The 19774-nt window shown below is 37.2% G+C and overlaps 1 protein-coding gene across 1 annotated transcript in view; it reads left to right on the top strand.

The window, feature by feature from the left end:
* The window catches only part of DSCAM (DS cell adhesion molecule), a 742440-nt gene that overhangs the window by 432196 nt on the left and 290470 nt on the right, over positions 1–19774 (top strand). Inside the window, 3 exon segments of the mRNA XM_057544948.1 lie at positions 298–573; positions 7318–7614; positions 8367–8642. Coding sequence (XP_057400931.1) covers positions 298–573; positions 7318–7614; positions 8367–8642 — 849 coding nt within the window.

Genomic DNA, 19774 nt, shown 5'->3' with positions numbered 1-19774 from the left:
CTGCTGCCTTAACTCTTGGAGTATTATAGGTAGAAGGCCTACCTAGTGCTATTTACAAGTCCCAAATTAAGACTGTGTAACTTTCGTAAAACCTATTAACTTATCAGCTCAATTTCATATCTTTGACCATTCAGTGCCCTGTATGAGGAAAAAAACCCACCTTGACATATTGACAAATGGGCGAAAAGTGCTTGCGAAGATGCCTTTGCCTGTCAAAAGTCCATCCTGTTGTTGCAATGATCTCTACACGTGTGATGTTTTTTTACCTTCTTTTTTTTCTCTTCCCCAAAACTCCAGAGCCACTGAAAGCTACCATCAGCCCCAGGAAAGTTAAAAGCAGTGTGGGCAGCCAAGTTTCCTTGTCCTGCAGCGTGACAGGAAGTGAGGACCAGGAACTCTCCTGGTACCGAAACGGTGAAGTCGTCAACCCTGGAAAAAATGTGAGGATCACAGGGATCAACCACGAAAACCTTATAATGGATCACATGGTCCGAAGTGACGGGGGCGCGTACCAGTGCTTTGTGCGCAAGGACAGGCTGTCTGCTCAAGACTATGTGCAGGTGGTCCTTGAAGGTCAGTGGGCCTCGTTACAGGGTTCAGCGAAAAAAGAGCCCAAACCCAGAGCACTTGAGAGCAAGAGTGAAGGGTGAAACACTGCTCATAACTCGCAGTTTTAAGGTTTCTGTCTATCTGACCAGCTAATAATTCCACCCTAGTTTCTCAAGCTCAACTGGGCAAAGAAAAGAATAAGTTCTGGTGAAATGAACATTGTCTATGGTAGAAGTAACATAAGTAACGTGATTTAACTTAAAGTTAAGTAACATAAATGTTGCCCACTCACGTGTTTAAAGTTACTTGTCAAGATATAGACCTTAGAAACTTGAGATTTATGGTTTGGTTGACAATTCATTGTCCTCTAGACCAGGGTTTCTCAGGAGCGCTTGCTTTGGAAGGCAGCTTTCTGCACTGTAGGATGTTGAGCGGCCTCCCCTCACTAGATGCTAACAGCGCCTTCCTCCAGTGTGACAAACAAAAATGTCTCTAGACATTGCCAAGTGTCCCCCGGAGGGGAAAATAGCTCCCCCAAAATTGATAAGCACAACTTTGGAGGCAACGTTCAGAGCAACATTTCAATGTAGTGCTTGGTGGAGTGAAAAAATGGCTTCTGGTTTGAGGGGTTGTCTATTTGGGTCCATAGAGTCACAGATTTAGGTGAATGGAATTTTTGAAGAATTACCTTGTGTTATCATAATAGGTTTTAGGTATGTTACGTTGTTTTCTTTTCTTAACTGCCTGCTGCCTACTTACATCTTCAAGCTTATCAATCAGCCAGGGAAAGAAGCTATCAAGGTAACAGTCAAGCAAGAGACATATGTTTATCAACTGATAATTGAACTAGCTTTTATTTGTGTATTTGCATGTCTTGTTGGAAATTGTGCCTTCTTATATAAATTTAAAATTCATCTGTTATCAACTGATTAAAATAACTGCATGAGTTTCATATAGCCTAAGGGAGGAAAAAAGAAAATCCATTTATATATGAAAATAAGTTTAAATATCTCTTGATGCTAAGAGGATATGAAACAGGCTTAGAATGACATTCTTATTTTGATTCGAGCATTTCCTTGCAGACAGTGAGCATTTTAAAGCAGAGGCGAAATTAGCTGAAGGCACGGTACTCATATTAAAAGCCTGACACTGTGTTCCACATAATAATTAAGTGCAGACAGTAATCAATTTGCACAGAGCCAGTTTGCTAATGATGGTGCCCTGTAGTCCTCACATAGTCACTATTTTTAGATTCTTTGTAGAAAAGGGAGAGATTACCTGTCTAGGGCTGGTTACCTTGGCAACCATCTCCTGTGACGAAGAAAACCTAAAGAGCATATTGATAATCCATAATGATGTCGAAGGAGGTAAGGTTATCAGAGAGTGACAGCAAGAAAGATTTCAAAGACACTCAGGTCTTACTGGGAAAATAATGTCTGCTTTCATCTCCAAAAAAGCCTGTCGCTTGAATAAAAAGAGGGGGCAGAGGAGCCCATTGAGCCTACTTACGGATTTATTTGTTGCATGTCAGTTTCCATTTGGGACAAGAAGCTTCACTTTATTTTTTCTCGTCTGAAAGATGCTAATGCTAATGTCGCCAAAGAGAGCAGAAATAGAATTACAAATGCATAGCCAGTAACTGCCTTAAAATGGTGTCTAACTAGCATCCTTGTTACGACGTAACCTCCTGTGACAGCTATGGATTAACATGAATTATAAAAACTCACAATACCGTGAACTAAGAATGGCCATTGACAGAATGTAGAATCTTGGAATATTTCCTATGAGGACAAAGAAACTGGAATGGAAGTTTAAAGAAAATGGAATCTAATAATTATAGGTTCAAGATCAGACCAGAAAATGGAATCATAAAGAAGAATAAGAACAAGTCCTATGTCTGGAAATGATGGAGTAGCAGGTATCAGACTAACCTGCAAGAAGATGAAAATTTTGAACTTTGGGAAAAGCGAAACTGTTTGCAGACACTGGGGAAACACCCAAAAGCAGGCAGAAAGAATTTCACCCTTGCAAGAAGGGGAAAACATTAGGTGATTTCTACACTAATACCACATTTCCCCTGAGGATATTTTCCAGTGCTGGTGGGGAGGGAAGGTGGGGAACCTAGAACACAAAAAGAAATGCAAAAACTACAGTCTTAATGAGATTGAAATGAATTTTTTTAACTTATTCTTTTCAACATTTAAAAAAACTATCAATATATTTGTCTATATATATCAAAAATAGTCTTTAAAAGTTAAGGCAAAATAAAGATATTTTCAATAAACAAAAGCTTGAAGAATGTTATGCCAGAAGACCTACCTGCACACTAAGTAATGGTAAATGAAGTCATTCAGGGTGAAGAAAATGACCTAAAATGGAAACTCAGATCTATAGCATGACAGTACGAGAAATGACAAATATGTTAGTAAACATTTAGCAAAATTGTTTTCTCTCTTTTAATTTCTTTAAACAGCAATTGACAATTAAACAACTACACAATTACAATATTGTGTTATAGAGTTTATAACATAAATAGATAGAATGACACAATGGACAGAATATAAATTAAATTCTTTGAAATCATTTGTTTCAGAGTTCCTCCATTTCACATGAAGAATGATAATTTTAACTTTTAGTAGATGTGATTAAAATTATATGTACATATACATATGTATAAATTTGCATGTACACATTAATGTTAATATGTGTATAAATATATATGAAAATGGAAAGGCAAATATGGAATGAGAGAAAATATTTAACACAGACATTTATATATAATGTATACTATATATATACCTATGTCTGACAAACATTATGTAATTTATATGAGATATCTGACATATACACATGTAAAAGTAAACTTGTACTGACTTGTGTATGTGTATGTATATACCTTGTATCCAGTATATATGTATATATTATATATATACTTGTATTCAGTAGACATAAAGAACTCCTACAAATCAATAACAAAGGCAAATAGTCTAACACAAAAATGGAAAAAAGATTTGAGCAGACATTTTAAGAAAGGAAATACACAAATGGCCAATAAGGACAGGAAAACACCATCACTTCCATGGTATTTGTCAAAAACGCGAAACTTGTACCTAATCACCAGGAAATATCAAACTGAATTTGAGTAAGTGGCTACAAAGTAACTTCAAACATGTCAAAGTCAAGAAACGCAACAGAGACTGAGGAATGTTGCATATTAAAAGAGACTGAAGACAGATTCTAGGTCCATCCACCTGACTACAAATAACTCCATTTCGTTTCTTTTTATGGCTGAATAACATTCCATTGTATATATGTGCCACATCTTCTTTATCCATTCATCTGTCGATGGGCATTCAGGTTGCTTCCATGTCCTGGCTATTGTAAATAGTGCTGCAATGAACATTGTGGTACATGTCTTTTTGAATTATGGTTTTCTCAGGGTAAGGGCAGGAATAAAGGCCTAGACATAGAGAATGGACTTGAGGACATGGCGGGGAGGGGGAAGCTGGGGTGAAGTGAGAGTAGCATCAACATATACACACTACCAAATGTAAAATAGTTCGCTAATGGTAAGCAGCAGCATAGCACAGGGAGATCAACTCAGTGCTTTGCGAACACCTAGAGGGGTGGGATAGGGAGGGTGGGAGGGAGACGCAAGAGGGAGGGGATATGGGAATATATGTATGCATATGGCTGATACACTTTGTTGTACAACAGAAACTGACACAGTATTGTGAAGTAATTATACTCCAATAAAGATCTATTAAAAAAAAATAGAGAGAGACTAAGGAACCACCACAAATAAATGTAAGGTGTGAAACTGATAGAACTTGGGAAAATAGCTGTAAGGGATGTTATTGGTCAATCGGCAGACTTTGCATTAGATAACAGTATGGTTCCAAAGTTACATTTCCTAATTTTGCTGACTGTCCCATGGTTATGACAGGTTACATGAGTGTGTAAAGAGGGCACACTCAAACATGGGTTTGAAGCCAAGAACAGGCAACAGTAATGCACGGTGATAGAAATCAGAACGTGATCAGCTGTGGTGGGTGAAGATTGATTGATAGAACCCCTAGCAACTTTGTGGGGTGATGGAAATGGTTTTTATCTTGATCGTTTTGTGGTTACGCAGGTATATATATTTAACAAAATTCATTCTGTTTGTACGCTTAAGATCTATACATTTAACTGTAAGTAAATTTTATCTAAAAAATAAAAGTGTAACTGAAGAAAACTTTCCTAAATAGATTAAAAAAAAAGACTTGAGATTTCAGTGCTTAGTGTAAAAATCAGTGAAAAGAAATTCACAGCTAAACACATCCTGACAAATACGTTGAATTGTAAGGTCAAATAAAATAACCTGAACATTCCCAAGCACCAGCAACTGGTTACGTACAAAGAGTAAGGATCAGCATCACATGTAACTTCTCTGTAAATTAAATGTAGAGCATGTTGAAGTCATGTCTGCAGTGTTCTACGGGCAAAAGCGCAGGTTCTTTATTTTAATATTATGAAGTTACTTTTGTCATCTTTGATAGTAAAAGAAAGATGTTTGCAATCCAAGGACCTTGAAATATGCTACTTATGAATGCATCTGGGGGAAAAAAAAAAAAAAATACTTGAAGGCCTTCTCCAGCCTCAAAACATTGAGTTGGAATGAAGAAGTTAAGATTCAGGAATTTGCAAATGAAAAGATGGTAGAAGGCTCTAGGGAAGCAACCCAGCTCAGGCCACAGAAATAGGCTTCAAGGTTTTGTGGTGATGAATAACTCTTTCTTCAGGGATATTTGAAAATGTTAACACTTACCCTTCTGTGATGGAATTGCAAGATAGCTTCAGTTTTATTTCCAGTTTTTCTTTTGTTTATATATACTTTCAAATTTTTCAACAATGAATACATTAATTATATTTATAACTAAAATTAAAAACTAAAAAAAAAATCTGTTAATCATTATCTTTCACTATGGTTAAACCCTTGAAATTAGCACCAAAAAAAATTTTTTTAATATCTCCTCCAGCAAGGTTTATTACCAGACTCAGAAATCCTGTTGCATGTGATCACAATTATGTCAAAATGAGCTATCTACGCCTAGAAAAAAAAGCGTCACAATGTTGATTTATAGTGCCTGTGGCTGGTAGACCCACTGGTAACTTTTCCTTCTTTTGACTTCCATACATTTTTCTCTCTTTCTTTTCTTTAAAGGAAGCCCATATATATATACACATATATATACATACATATATGTGTGTGTGTGTGTGTGTGTATATATATATACATATAAAAGAAACATGTATTTGTGATTACTACCATATAACATGAGGGAGATAGTCAATATATGTGATAGAAAAATAATGGAATATGAAAATTTGATCTTTGTCAAAAATAGTGGAAATTGCTATGGAAACTTTCCTTAAGATTAAGCTCCTTGTTTTTCTGGGACAGTCTTGAGTTGTGCCTGTTCTCCTGGTATCTGTTTTATTCTCAAAAGTATTCCAGGTTAGATGATAAATTAATGGCCACTCTACTTAAGATACTTATGGAATCTAAAATATGACATAAATGAACTTATCTGTGAAACAGAAACAGACTCACAGACGTAGAGAACAGACTTGTGGTTGCCAAGGGGGAGGGGGGTAGGGGAGGATGTAGTGGGAGTTTGGGGTCAGCAGATGCCAAATATAGAGAGTGGATAAACAATACGGTCCTACTATAGAGCACAGGGAACTATATTCAGTATCTTACGATAAACCATAATGGAAAAGAATATGAAAATGAACCTATATATGTGTATAACTGAATCACTTTGCCTACAGCAGAAATTAACTAAATTAATTAATGAATTAAATTAATTAATTATAAATCAACTATACTTCAATAAAATAAATTTAAAAAAAAAGAAAAGATACTTATGGAGATATTTAATAATACTGAAAGTGTCAAATTTATTTAGCTTCTACCATTATCAAGGCCTTCATGAAAATTCACATGCAGTTATTTGTCATTCAAACTATAAAACATGATTTCTTACGAGAAAATTATAAAGATGAGATAATCAATCTCTTAGTTCCTTTTTCCTCTGAACAATTCCCCAGTTGAGGGACTTCCGTGGTGGTCCAGTGGTAAAGAATCCGCCTTCCAATGAAGGGGGACGTGGGTTCAATCCCTAGTAGGGGAACTAAGATCCCACATGCCGTGGGGCAACTAAGCTCGCGTGCCACAACTACTGAGCCCACACGCCACAACTAGAGAGTAGCCCGCACACCGCAGTGAAAGATCCCACATGCCGCAACTAAGACCCAAAACAGCCAAAAAATAAATAAGTTTAAAAAAATAACTAAAAAACGATTCCCCAGTTGAGCAATCCCTAATTAACTTGGGGGAAGTAGAAAGCTAAAGCGACCATTGGAAGTGTGTGGATTTCCTCTATGTTTATAACTTTGGGTGGGGATATACCAGTTTTGAATTATAAACTTCTTGGGAGATGACATTTTTTACCATGAACATCTGAGTTGCATTATCATTCTTCTTGTTACGACTTCATCAAGAAATATATAAGAAAATTATTAAAGCTTGCTAATGCTGTGTTTACTTACTTGGAAAATGAAATTTTGTCCTGATTGGAACTTAGCTTTATCAATAAAACCAGACGTTTGAGTCGTGTCTGAGAAGCACTACATCCACATCCTAATCATTAAATAGAAGTACTCGGAAGTTGTTTAATTATTTGTATGTGCCACTTCCTTCCGTGATTTGTCTTCCTGCAGATGGAACTCCCAAAATTATTTCTGCCTTTAGTGAAAAAGTGGTGAGTCCAGCAGAGCCTGTCTCCCTCATGTGCAACGTGAAGGGAACACCGTTGCCCACGATCACGTGGACCCTGGACGATGACCCCATCCTCAAGGGCGGCAGTCACCGCATCAGCCAGATGATCACGTCCGAGGGCAACGTCGTCAGCTACCTGAACATCTCCAGCTCTCAGGTCCGCGACGGGGGAGTGTACCGCTGCACTGCCAACAACTCGGCGGGAGTCGTCCTGTACCAGGCTCGAATAAACGTAAGAGGTGCTTGTCAAATCAGCTCCTCAAAAAACACACATAACTCATTGTAGTGGAGAAGAAGGTTTCTGCATGCACCGAGAGCCGAGTCTTGGAATGCCAAAAACGGATTAACTGTCGCTTCCCATGTCCTACCCTCTGCTTCCTACTCAGGAATGGCAGTGACTGGGTTACTGTTGGAGATGGCGTTTTGGTTTCTTTAGTCAGCGTGTTCTCTTGTTTTACTCTTAGACTTGTCCACTGGAGCTTTCCTTTCCTGGTTTATGCTGTGCATGCTCTTTCCTTCCTCCTCTTCCGTTCTGCTGTGTCCATGGTAACCCTTCACGTACCTGGTATTTAACTGACATTCACAGTGCAACATGGCATAACCTCCATCTTCATAACCTAGTGTACAGAGAGGGTTAAACAACTGAATGGCTACCAGAGTTTTCACCAAAAGAGCATGACTGTTCAGTGCAGCTAGTTACCTTTTATTGATTAAATTGCCTTTTGTCCTATAATTCAAAACATCTTAACAGAAGTAGTTGATAATTAAAGTATTTAACACTCACTCAATTCATTTGAAAGTAACAAAATTAAAAGGAAAAAAAAAACCTTCTTGGTAGAAAATGCCAAATGCAGAAAAAAATGTGCTTAACTGAAACAGATGTCCTTACATGAAACTAATCTACATTTTTAACTCAAGGAAAAGTGTACCCATTTCCACACAGAAGATGTACCCTTAAATTATTTTCAAGAGTTTCTCTGTGTCTCTCCAGGGCCTGCAAGCATTCGACCGATGAAAAATATCACAGCAATAGCAGGACGGGACACATACATTCACTGTCGTGTGATTGGCTATCCATATTACTCCATCAAATGGTACAAGAACTCTAATCTGCTTCCTTTTAACCACCGCCAAGTGGCATTTGAGAACAATGGCACGCTAAAACTCTCGGATGTGCAAAAGGAAGTTGACGAGGGGGAGTACACCTGCAACGTGCTGGTTCAACCCCAGCTCTCCACCAGCCAGAGCGTCCACGTGACGGTCAAAGGTAAGGCTGTCCCTCGGTCCCCACACAGCTCACCATTACCAAGCTCAGCTGTTTCACCAGACCAACCATTAGGAGTGGGGTAATCTCAAAATCTGCATATTCAGAATAGGACAGTTACAAAGACTGAAGAATGATAAAGTGCATTAGATGTTCTAATCTCTTTACCACTGCATCTTCACAGACTGATGGTTGATATAGTCTTCCTTTCACATGAATTTTTGGCTTGGTTTTCCAGGGGATTTGTGTTTTTATAAAATCATAGAAAAAAGAAACATATCATTGACTTGGTTATCTAGTTGTCTGACAGATTGTTTTAAAACACATAGCTTTGTTTTCCTAAAGCCTCCTGAAAGTGAGTTCTTTTAGAAGCCAACGAGAAGAGATTTTCTGTAATGGATGAGGACTTCAAACAAAACAGATGAGCAGGTCAAAGCAACAACATAGGAATGCTATGTTTAAAGGACCCCACAGAAAATTTTCCTGCCTTTTCAATTATTCTTTACATCATGACATCATGACGTGGACTGTCATGGACTCTATAACCACTAGGATGAATTTTGGAGATCATGCAACTCAACCCCAGTCTCCTTGTCGGTAAAGACCTATAAAGTGACAGGACTCTCCCAGGGACATATAGCTTTGTAGTGCGGCAGACCCTTAGGGGAACCCATTTCTTCCATTTCCCAATCCAGTTTCCTCAAGTGAACATAAAATGAAAATTTTCAGTTATGTAAATAATTGCAGGAAACAGGTCATGGAAATAGCTCTAATGCACCATGAAGTAATACCAAAAATATGTGGAAATGGCCTCCTGCTCTGCTAAGCTGCCTGCCTGAGCTACACGATTATCTCCCTAGGTACCAATAATTGTCTTTTAATGTCCTAGTTACAAAGCTGCATAGGTTTTCCGTGGTCTTCCCCAACCATCTTTTCTTACAAATCCTGTTTACCTGTTTAGGGACACCTATAAATACACACACACACACACACACACACACACACACACACACACATGCACACACGCACAATGTATTGGATTATGTAGTATATGTTAGGTAACATGTATTATGTATTACATATTACATACACCTGCACATAACTTTGAATTTTTTTAATAACCACATATCTTAAGAATTTTCTCAAATCATTAGAAATTCTTAGTAAGCCAGATTGGTCATAGCTGCGTAAAACTTCATTTTGTGATTGTATTTATTTCTTTAACTATGATGGATGGAATATCTACTCTATGCCCGGTAGGTCAATACCTCAGAAAATAAGTTCTACTTGATGACGAAGAATTTTCCCTAAAAGAAACCAACCCCAGGGATGAAAAGAAGGCAAGCAAAGACCATTGGTAGGGAGGGTGGGAGTGGGCACCAGATGGAAGGAGGCTGTCAGGTGTGGCAATCAGATCAGAGAGGTAGAAAGCAGAATGCCCTCCAGATGCAAGATGATATTAAAACCAAAGAGATCTATAAAACTTACAACAGCCAAATGATCAGAGAGAGAGACGTGCCCGGCAGTCTCTAATGATAGCCTTCCAGATGACAGATTAGATGTCTCCATGGACCCTACCATATGAGAATATCACACACTAACAAAAATTTGATTAGAAAGACTTTAAACAATGGGTTTACCAAGAAGCTGGGAATACGAAACTTGCTAAAGAAATCTATATTCCACTGCTGTGCATTCATTGTAAGTTAATTTTTTGTGCACATGCCTGGGCAGAGGAGAGAGTATATACTTTTTGTTAATCGTTGCTTCAAAACATGCTTTCTTCTGTTTTAAGGAGCAATGTCTAAACTAAATATAAACACAGTTGTTGGCTATTAATACTACAGTATATCCCACCTTACTTTTATTGAATTTTATCTTTTTGGGTAGACAAATGAAACTGCAGATACTGCAGGCTGAGTGGATAGGGTTAAGCCTGCTTAAACCTGTGTAGGGCTTCCCAGGTGAAAAATAATAAATTCTGGACTCCTATATGTCAACCTAGGGCATACTTTTTGGAGGGAGTCATATTCACGTGCATTGCACTCTAGCAAAGATATTTAGAGTAATTGGATTTAAGATACCACTTGCATTTCTTGCTTAAAATGACATCTAACTGTCAACATATAGTAACAGTTATACACCATTAACGATTTTAGCCTTTCCTCAGATGTCAGTAGAAAGTCGTAACCATATTAACTTCTGAGCATTTAAATTTGAATTTTAAATTGTTTTGAAATGAAATACGTAAGTTAAATCACACTCCAGTGGTCAGGTTTGTAGCCCATCAAAGCTTTTACAAAATTAATAACCTTTACTATTTTCAGTTATGATAAGGATTATGATAAGGGAGAGAGAAGACATCAACTGAATTACAGGAAAAGACTGAAATTTTTGACTCTCCCTGTGGAGCAGGATTGGAAGACAGTCTTCCTTATTTTATTTATATATCCATTACCTTTGCGGTTAGACTACACAGTGAATACTGTATTCAGATCATTTTAGAAGAGCAAATATGATACCTCAAATGTTGGCTTCATTTGGAAGTGGGCCCACTTGTTTCCATTAATAATGCTGCAAACTGTAAAACCAAGCCATTTTTATCTTGTTTCCAGGAGGTTTTTCTTTAACACTAGAGTGGTGTGTGTGTGTGTGTGTGTGTGTGTGTGTGTAAATGACATTTGGAAACAATACTGTTTTTCAGTCTGTCTTTTTTGCTTCTTTTTTCCCCCTTCACTTATTTTGTATCATATGACTTGGGAAATTAAAAAAACTCAAGGATTGATATAAATAACATTTTGATCGTTAGTTATGCCTGAAACTTGAGAAGTTCTAAAATATATTAACGAGAAGCGCAATTTTGCTGCCTTCAAACATGTAGGGAGAAATGAAAGTCAAAATCCCTTTTTTCACTTCATTTCAGTTTAACAAGCAGTGTTACATTTAACACAGTTCAAAGCTCTTCCTGCCTCATTTTAGGTGCCACATTGAACTTGAACAGTGCCCAGTTGAGTGTTCCAATTGCTGGGGACCAACACTGCCAGGAAAGTTAATTGGCTGCTAGATAAAAATGTCACCTTCTCTTTGTATTTATGTAAAACTGTCGTTTACAAAACACTTTCATAATTGTAATCTTAATTAATACTCACAGTGACTCTGTAATGTAGATAAAGCATCACCAGAGAAACAGAATAAGAGAGAGCAGGAGACCTGCTCAGGGTTGTCCAGTAATATATCCAGGACTCAAATACACATCCTTGCTTTCCAGTACCACCCCATCGTGTGTTTTTGAAAAGTAATTCACATTGAAATGGGAAACCAGGATTGAAGTGAGGAGAAATTAACTCAGAGTACCTGGGAAGAAAGCTGTTTAAAAAATCAAGAAAGGAGATTATCTTAGAAGTAAGGGTATGAGCTATTGAGTGCCTAACGTAAGAGAGAGGGAGAATTAGTTAAATTGAAAAGAGGAAAAGGAAGGAATGGATTTGGTGAGTGAGCATGGGTAAGAACCAAAGAGGACTCCAGAAGTTCTAGTCTAGATGATGGAAAGGCCAAGAGTGGGAACCTAAAATATTCGTGGCTTGGGAACATCTTATGAACGGTAGGCTTAGTATCATGTGTCTGTGGACCACCATTCTGGATTCAGACCAGCGGAACTGTGATATAGGGATTTGGGGAGTGGGCTGAAAATAGTAGAGAGCAATGGTTGAAATTGTAACTTGGCAAGTGTGTCTAAGAAGCATCAAGCTTTTGGAATTGTACTTTATGAGTTTTTTAATGTTTGCCAGCTTGTTGTATTTTTTAGATTCCACGTATAAGTGATATCATAAGTATTTGTCTTTCTCTGTCTGACTTACTTCACTTAGCATAATGCCATCCAAGTCTATCCATGCTGCTGCAAATGGCAAAATGTCATTCTTTTTTTATGGCTGAGTAGTATTCCATTGTGTATATATATGTATATATATCACATCTGCCTTATCCATTCATCTGTTGATGGACACTTAGGTTGCTTCCTTGTCTTGACAATTGTAAATAACACTATGAGCATTGGGGTGCATATATCTGTTTGAATTAGTGTTTTTGTTATTTTCAGATATATACCCAGGAGTGGAATTGCTGGGTCATATGGTGGTTCTATTTTTAGTTTTTTGAGAAAAAACTACAATAAACTAGTGAGTAAAATAAAAAAGAAGCAGACTCACAGATATAGAGAACAAACTAGTGTTTACCAGTGGGGAGAGGGGAGGGGAGAGGGGCGATATAGGAGTAGGGGATTTTTTAAAAAGATTATTATGGGATTATATGAAATCATGTGTGTGAAACTTCTGAAAATTATAAAGCACTATAAAATTTAAAGACTTGTATTCAATAAAAAGTTAAAAAAATGAATATTTGTCAATAATGAGATGAGATGGTGATGCTAGAAAGGAAATAAAAGCAGTCACAAAATTCACTCTTTCATATTTCATTTCATTTTCTGTATGTAGCCCTTCCCAGTTCTAACTTGAGACAGATTTTTATCGTGTCCTGCTTCAAACTGATGGAAGAGTTAGGTGTCGTTGACAGCATTTCCGACTCATGGTAGTGACCCTTTGTGTTCTGCAGCCTAACTGACACGCTCTTCTGTACCATCTGGCAGAAAGGTCCTGCTCCCACTGCAGCTTTTGATCATAGGGTGCATCTCATCTCGTCTGTCATCCTGGTGGTCTCACAGAGCTACTGTTGGTGCAGTTGGGGAAATGAACACCCTGTTAAAAATGGCGCTGAGAATGCGTCTGCTCTCCTCCACCTCTCAGTGAGCGGCCAGGAACGTAGTCTTCTAATGACATCATTCTTCAAGGGCTCCTGACAGCTAATGTCACTTGGCCCAGGCAGAGCTGCAGCTCTGTGCACGGAAACAACCTTGGCAGTGTCACCCACTCCCACTTTGTGACTGACGTTTGCTCATTTGCCCTTCCAGCCAGAGCACCATCAACCTCCACCAGGTTCCAAACCCAACTCTGTCAGGGATGAAGAGTCTTCTTCTCTTTGTCACTTTCACTTTCTTCCACTCTCCTCTCTCCAGCTACTGGAGTCATTTATAATACTGTTCATAGAAAACGTAACATTTCGAGGTTATTTTTCTCCTTTAGGTGCCTCATTAAAGTTGAGCAATGTTTAATTTAAGGTCCTATTTGCTAGGGTCTTGTGTGACCATAAATTTTAGTCATTTGCAAAACTCTTGTATTGATTTTCAACGACTACTTAGAGAGTGTACAGTTTCTATTGTGAGTAATATGGGAGAAAATAAATCTGGTGGGGGAACATAAAGGCAATACATTAAATGTGTAAAACACTTTCGTGGTAATTTATGACTTCAAATGGGAATTTAAGTTCTCTTTGTTAATGTAATATCCTAATGTGGCAAAAGAAAGCTGATTATGTGGGGAATTTTCACCATCCCTCCTTTGTAAACTACCAAAGACGCACTCATGTTTAAATGTGCTTAAATGGCTGTAGTTTCTCACCTGACCTGAGGAGACTTGCTCTCACACTTCCACAGAAGAGAAGTTCTTTACTTTGGTTAGGATGTCAAAACTGAGCTCCAAACTCAGCTGGGGCACCTGCCTTCAAACAGATTTGTCCTGGAGATAGGTTGCTTTGTAATTTTTCTTCCAATCTGGAAAATGAAGCTGGTACCTTTCTTTTTTTTTAACCTGTTTCTTGTTACATTTTAATTATTTATTTATTTTAAAAATTAATTTCTATTGGAGTATAGTTGCTTTACAATGTTGTGTTAGTTTCTGCTGTACAGCAAAGTGAATCAGCTATGCATATACATATATTTTTTGGATTTCCTTCCCATTTAGGTCACCACAGTACATTGAGTAGAGTTGCTCATTAGTTATCTATTTTATACATAGTATCAGTAGTGTATATATGTCAATCCCAAACTCCCAATTCCTCCCACCACCCCCCTTCCCCATTAGTATGCATACATTTGTTCTCTATGTCTGTGGCTTTATTTCTGTTTTGCAAATAAGAGAGGGTGTGGAGAAAAGGGAACCCTCATGCACTGTTGGTGGGAACATAAATTGATACGGCCACTATGGAGAACAGTATGGAGGTTCCTTAAAAAGCTAAAAGTAGAACTACCATATGACCCAGCAATCCCACTACTGGTACCTTTCTTTAAGGAAACACTATATTAATTTTTTTTTTTTTTTTACAAATAACATCTCAAATTGGTTTCCTCTAAGTAGACAAAAAGAAAAAGAACATGTATTTGATTTGCTGTGAAGTCAAAGAATGCAAATTTTTATTCAGTTAAAATTAAAATTGTGGGAGAAATAAGGTTTTGCAATACTTGTTATGCATGTTAGACACAGGGACTTCAAGAAGGAGAGAATTAAGTAGAGATGAGAAAGGAAGAAAACATGACAAGAAGATTACTCACACTTTCACTACCTGACCCATAGTCAATCTCTCTGGAAATACACACACTTGTATGTGCACACAAACACACGCAGGGAAAAAAAACCTTTGGTAGTGCTTAAGTGATAATGCCCTGATAATATTTGAATCAGAAAAATTTAAACTCATTAAATATGGACTAGTACAAACACAAGTAATTGTCAAAATACATAAGTTCAACAGAATTTGTAGTTTATGCACATGCAATATATAACAGATATTTATGTTATTACATTTATTTATAAATATAAAGATATTACATTCACACATAAAGTATTCGTATGTGTTAAAATCATGTGTAAATATTTATGTGTATTATATTCAAATGTAGATGGACTTAAGTATATATAAGATATGCCTACATATGTGTAAATAGATGATACAAGGATAGAACCTTAGGGATATAAATAAACTTGGGGTTCATCTAGACCAGCATCCCATGTGATACTCAACCTGCCCTTCGACTGTACTCAGATTTTTCCGGACTGTCTGCACGGTGTCTCTGCAGTGCCCCCAGTGAGCTCTAAGCCCTTTCTGATTCTGCTTGGCCATGATGATCAGACATTTCTTCCTCCTGTTGAATACAAATCTGTCTTCTCTAATTCTTCCTCTTCTTTCTGGTCCCATTGTTTCCTCTGGGGCAGCTCAGAGGAACGCTCCCCCTTCCCCATAGAAACTACCCAATGCGGGCAGCGATGAGCCACTGCCTTCCTGACTCACCATCTTTAACATCCTCATTTGTTCAACTGTGTTGTGTACAACAAAGCTCAGAAACTGGTTTCCTCTGTAAGGACACATGGATGTGTCCATCTACTCTCAGAGGAACACAGCCTTCTAGGAATTGTCTAATGTCTGAAAGAGGGAAAAGAGAATATCACCTCGATCCTAAAGATAAGACTTCTTTGTTATAACCTGAGTCCCCACTGTTGAGACATTCCTTTGGGCTCAAGAACAAAAACCCAGGTGCTGATTGGTCAGATGGGAACTTTCTTCTGTTTTGTCAATATTTGGTTTATACCACACCTTTATCATCAGTTCATACAAATTCCCTATTTTGTTTTATCTTTTTTTTAAACCATTCACCAATTCTGGTATTGTTCTTCCCTATTTCCATGCCACATATTTATGTTTACTTAATATATTTATCTTTTTAAAAACTTTTTATTTTATATTGGAGTATAGCTGATTAACAATGTTGTGATAATTTCAGGTGCACAGCAAAGAGACTCATCCATACGTATACATGTATCCATTCTCCCCCAGACTCCCCTCCCATCCAGGCTGCCACATAACATTGAGCAGAGTTCCCTGTGCTGTACAGTAGGTCCTTGTTGGTTATCCATTTTAAATACAGCAGTACATGTCGATCCCAAACTCCTTAACTATCCCTTCCCCCTATCCTTCCCCCCAGTAACCATAAGTTTGCTCTCTAAGTCTGTGTTTCTGTTTTGTAAATAAGTTCATTTGTATCATTTCTTTGTAGATTCCGCATATAAGGGATATCATACGGTATTTCTCTTTCTCTGTATGACTTACTTCACTCAGTATGACAATCTCTGGGTCTACCCATGTTGCTGCAAATGGCATTATTTCATTCTTTTTAATGGCTGAGTAATATTCCATTGTATATACGTACCACATCTTCTTTATCCATTCCTCTGTTGATGGACATTTAGGTTGCTTCCGTGTCTTGGCTATTGTAAACTCAAGAGCTTTTGCACAGCAAAGGAAACCATAAACAAAACGAGAACAGATTGGGAGAAAATATTTGCAAATGATGTGACCGACAAGGGATTAATCTCCAAAATTTACAAACAACTCATGAGGCTTAATGTCATCCAAACAAACAATCCAGTCAAAAAATGGGCAGAAGACCTAAATAGACACTTCTCCAAAGAAGACATACAGATGGCCAAGAGGCACATGGAAAGATGTTCAACATCGCTAATTATTAGAGAAATGCAAATCAAAACTACAATGAGATGTCACCTCACACCAGTCAAAATGGCTATTATCAAAAAATCCACAAACAATAAATGCTGGAGAGGGTGTGGAGAGAAGGGAACCCTCATGCACTGTTGGTGGGAATTAAATTGGTACAGCTACTATGGAGAACAGTATGGAGGTTCCTTAAAAAACTAAAATTAGAGCTACCATATGACCCTGCAATCCCACTCCTGGGCATATGTCTGGAGAAAAACATAGTCCAAAAGGATACATGCACCACAATGTTCGTTGCAGCACTGTTTACAATAGCCAGGACATGGAAGCAACCTAAATGTCCATGGACAGAAGAATGGATATAGAAGATGTGGTGCATATATTTATCTTAAATATGCTTTCTATGCCCTTATTAAGATAAAGATAAGATAAAACCATAGAAGTAAACACTTAGGTTGTCTCCTAGATCTTTGACTCTATATATGATGCTACAATGAATATCCTTGTAGATGTGCCTATATGTAATACTAAGTATAGGATAGGAAATAGAATTGTTACATCATAGAATTTAATTTCACTAATGACTGAATAGCACTCTCCAAAATTCCTATACTAGTTTATGCCGCCACCAGCCATGTGTAGAAGGTCACAGTTCCCTATAACTTTGCCAATAATTAGTATTATCTGCCCTTCTAATTTTTGCAATATAATGGATGTAATGTTTATTTTAATTTCTTCCATCACTACTGAGGTTGAGCATCTCTTTATATTCTTTTTAGGTATTTGGGTGTCCCATCTATGAATTTCCTTTACCCATTTTGCCATCAGTCTTCCTGCTATTTCTTCCTGCTTTGCTATAGTTCTTTAATGTAAATATGAATCTCTTGTTACTTATAAATAGTTGTGAATATATTTTCCAAGATCTCTTGACTCTTTATCTTTGATTATCTTCATTGGGGTCTGGTTTAAGAAGTCTCTGGGCTCATGGAAGATCCATGCCTACATTTTTTTTTTCTATATTTGCTCTGTGTTTACATTCCACTGTCCACATTTAGGTCTTCAGTCCACATTGAGGATTGGAGATATAGTATAATTGGGTGTCCAATTTTTTCTTTATTGATTGAGTCAGTATTCCTAATATCATTTATTAAATGACCCATGCTTTCCACTCTTCTCCGTATATCAAGATATCATGGTGGTGTGGTCAGAGGTCATTTTCGTTCTGTGAAATGTATTGAAACTTTCTTTATGGATGTTTCATATATTTTAATAAATGTCTGTTTTTTCATATATTGGGCATAAGTTTGTATGTGTTACATTAAATTTAGTAATTGTGTTATATCTCATCTCTAGCTTTGCCAATTTTTTTATTCCTTTCATTGACCAGTGATCAAAGTGGGCGTTAATATTACCAAATATAATTGATTTGTCTGTCTTCTGCTACAATCTCTGGTAATTTTTTGTCTTGTAATATCTATTATATGATTGAAAATTACTCTTCTTGCCTTCTTTGTGCCTGGTAGATCTTTTCCCATTTCTTCAACTCCTGCTTTTATGTAGCTTTTTATTCTGTGATGTTGCTTGAGCCCAATTTTTAATCCAGTGTGTGTGTGTGTGTGTGTGTGTGTGTGTGTGTGTGTGTGTGTGACTTTTGATGCATGTTTAACACATATATGTTTATCTGAATTGATTTTATATCAAAAGTTGTTTTAGTCAGATTATTTTATATTTTCCGTTTACTCTCTACTTCCTGTTCTCTCTCTTAACTTGGCACTGAACAGAATCACTCAAGTATTGATAATTAGGTTTATAAAAAGATCTGTTGATACTAAGTGCTCATAAATATGCTGCAATCATATCTCCAAGCACATAAACGTCCTTGTACTAACTATTCAATTCAGTGAAATAATTTGTTAATTTCTTCAAGAAAGAGCCAGTTGCATATGATGTGTATTAATCTGGGTGTGGCAATAAAATACCTTGGTTTTGCGGACCTGAATCTTCCAAGTTGTCCACAAGTGATAAAAATACTTGGAAGATTTCACTCTGTACCTTTCTTTCAAAGAATCAGAACATGTCTACGCTGAAAGCCATCTTGTCTGAGTCTCATCAAGAGGAATTAGAGACCCCGAAAATTGAGGAGACTCATGCAGGGACACACAGTTGGCTGAAAGCGTAGAGAGGGGTCTGTATAATTAGTTTTGCATAGATCTATGCTGATGTGAATATTGGGTGGATGGAATATAGAGGGACATATCTTTCATTGGTCTATATTCATGCATTTAACAATATCCCTCCTTCATTATATCACTAATTCAATGCCTGAAATTTGCCAAAATAACTTCACTGACTTACAGCTTTGTTGAAATATCATAGTTACCTTTTTATATCCTTGTCTTCTCTATGACGTATTTCATAAAAAAGAATACAGCCACCTGAAGTCAGTTACAGTTAATAACCAAGCTTTTAAAGAAGGATGACCTTTTCTAAGTCAAGGTCATGAAAAATATTTCTCAAGTAAATACCTCGCCGTTACTAGCAATTCTTGTAAAGAAGCTAATTGGGAAAAGAAGATAAGCTTTAAAACGAATGCCAGCGATTTTGTGAATTTTGGCTGTCCTTGTCATTTAGCCTGGCTGTCATCACCTCTAGTTTGAGTCCCATGGCTTTACCTGCACAAATAGTCTATAGAAATAAAAATAAAATAAGTGCAACCCATCTGGAAGAGTCTTTTCTCC

This window comes from Balaenoptera acutorostrata, chromosome 4 (genome assembly GCF_949987535.1).
Source record: "Balaenoptera acutorostrata chromosome 4, mBalAcu1.1, whole genome shotgun sequence".
NCBI lineage: Eukaryota > Metazoa > Chordata > Mammalia > Artiodactyla > Balaenopteridae > Balaenoptera > Balaenoptera acutorostrata.
This window is presented reverse-complemented; position numbering and strand designations above follow the sequence as displayed.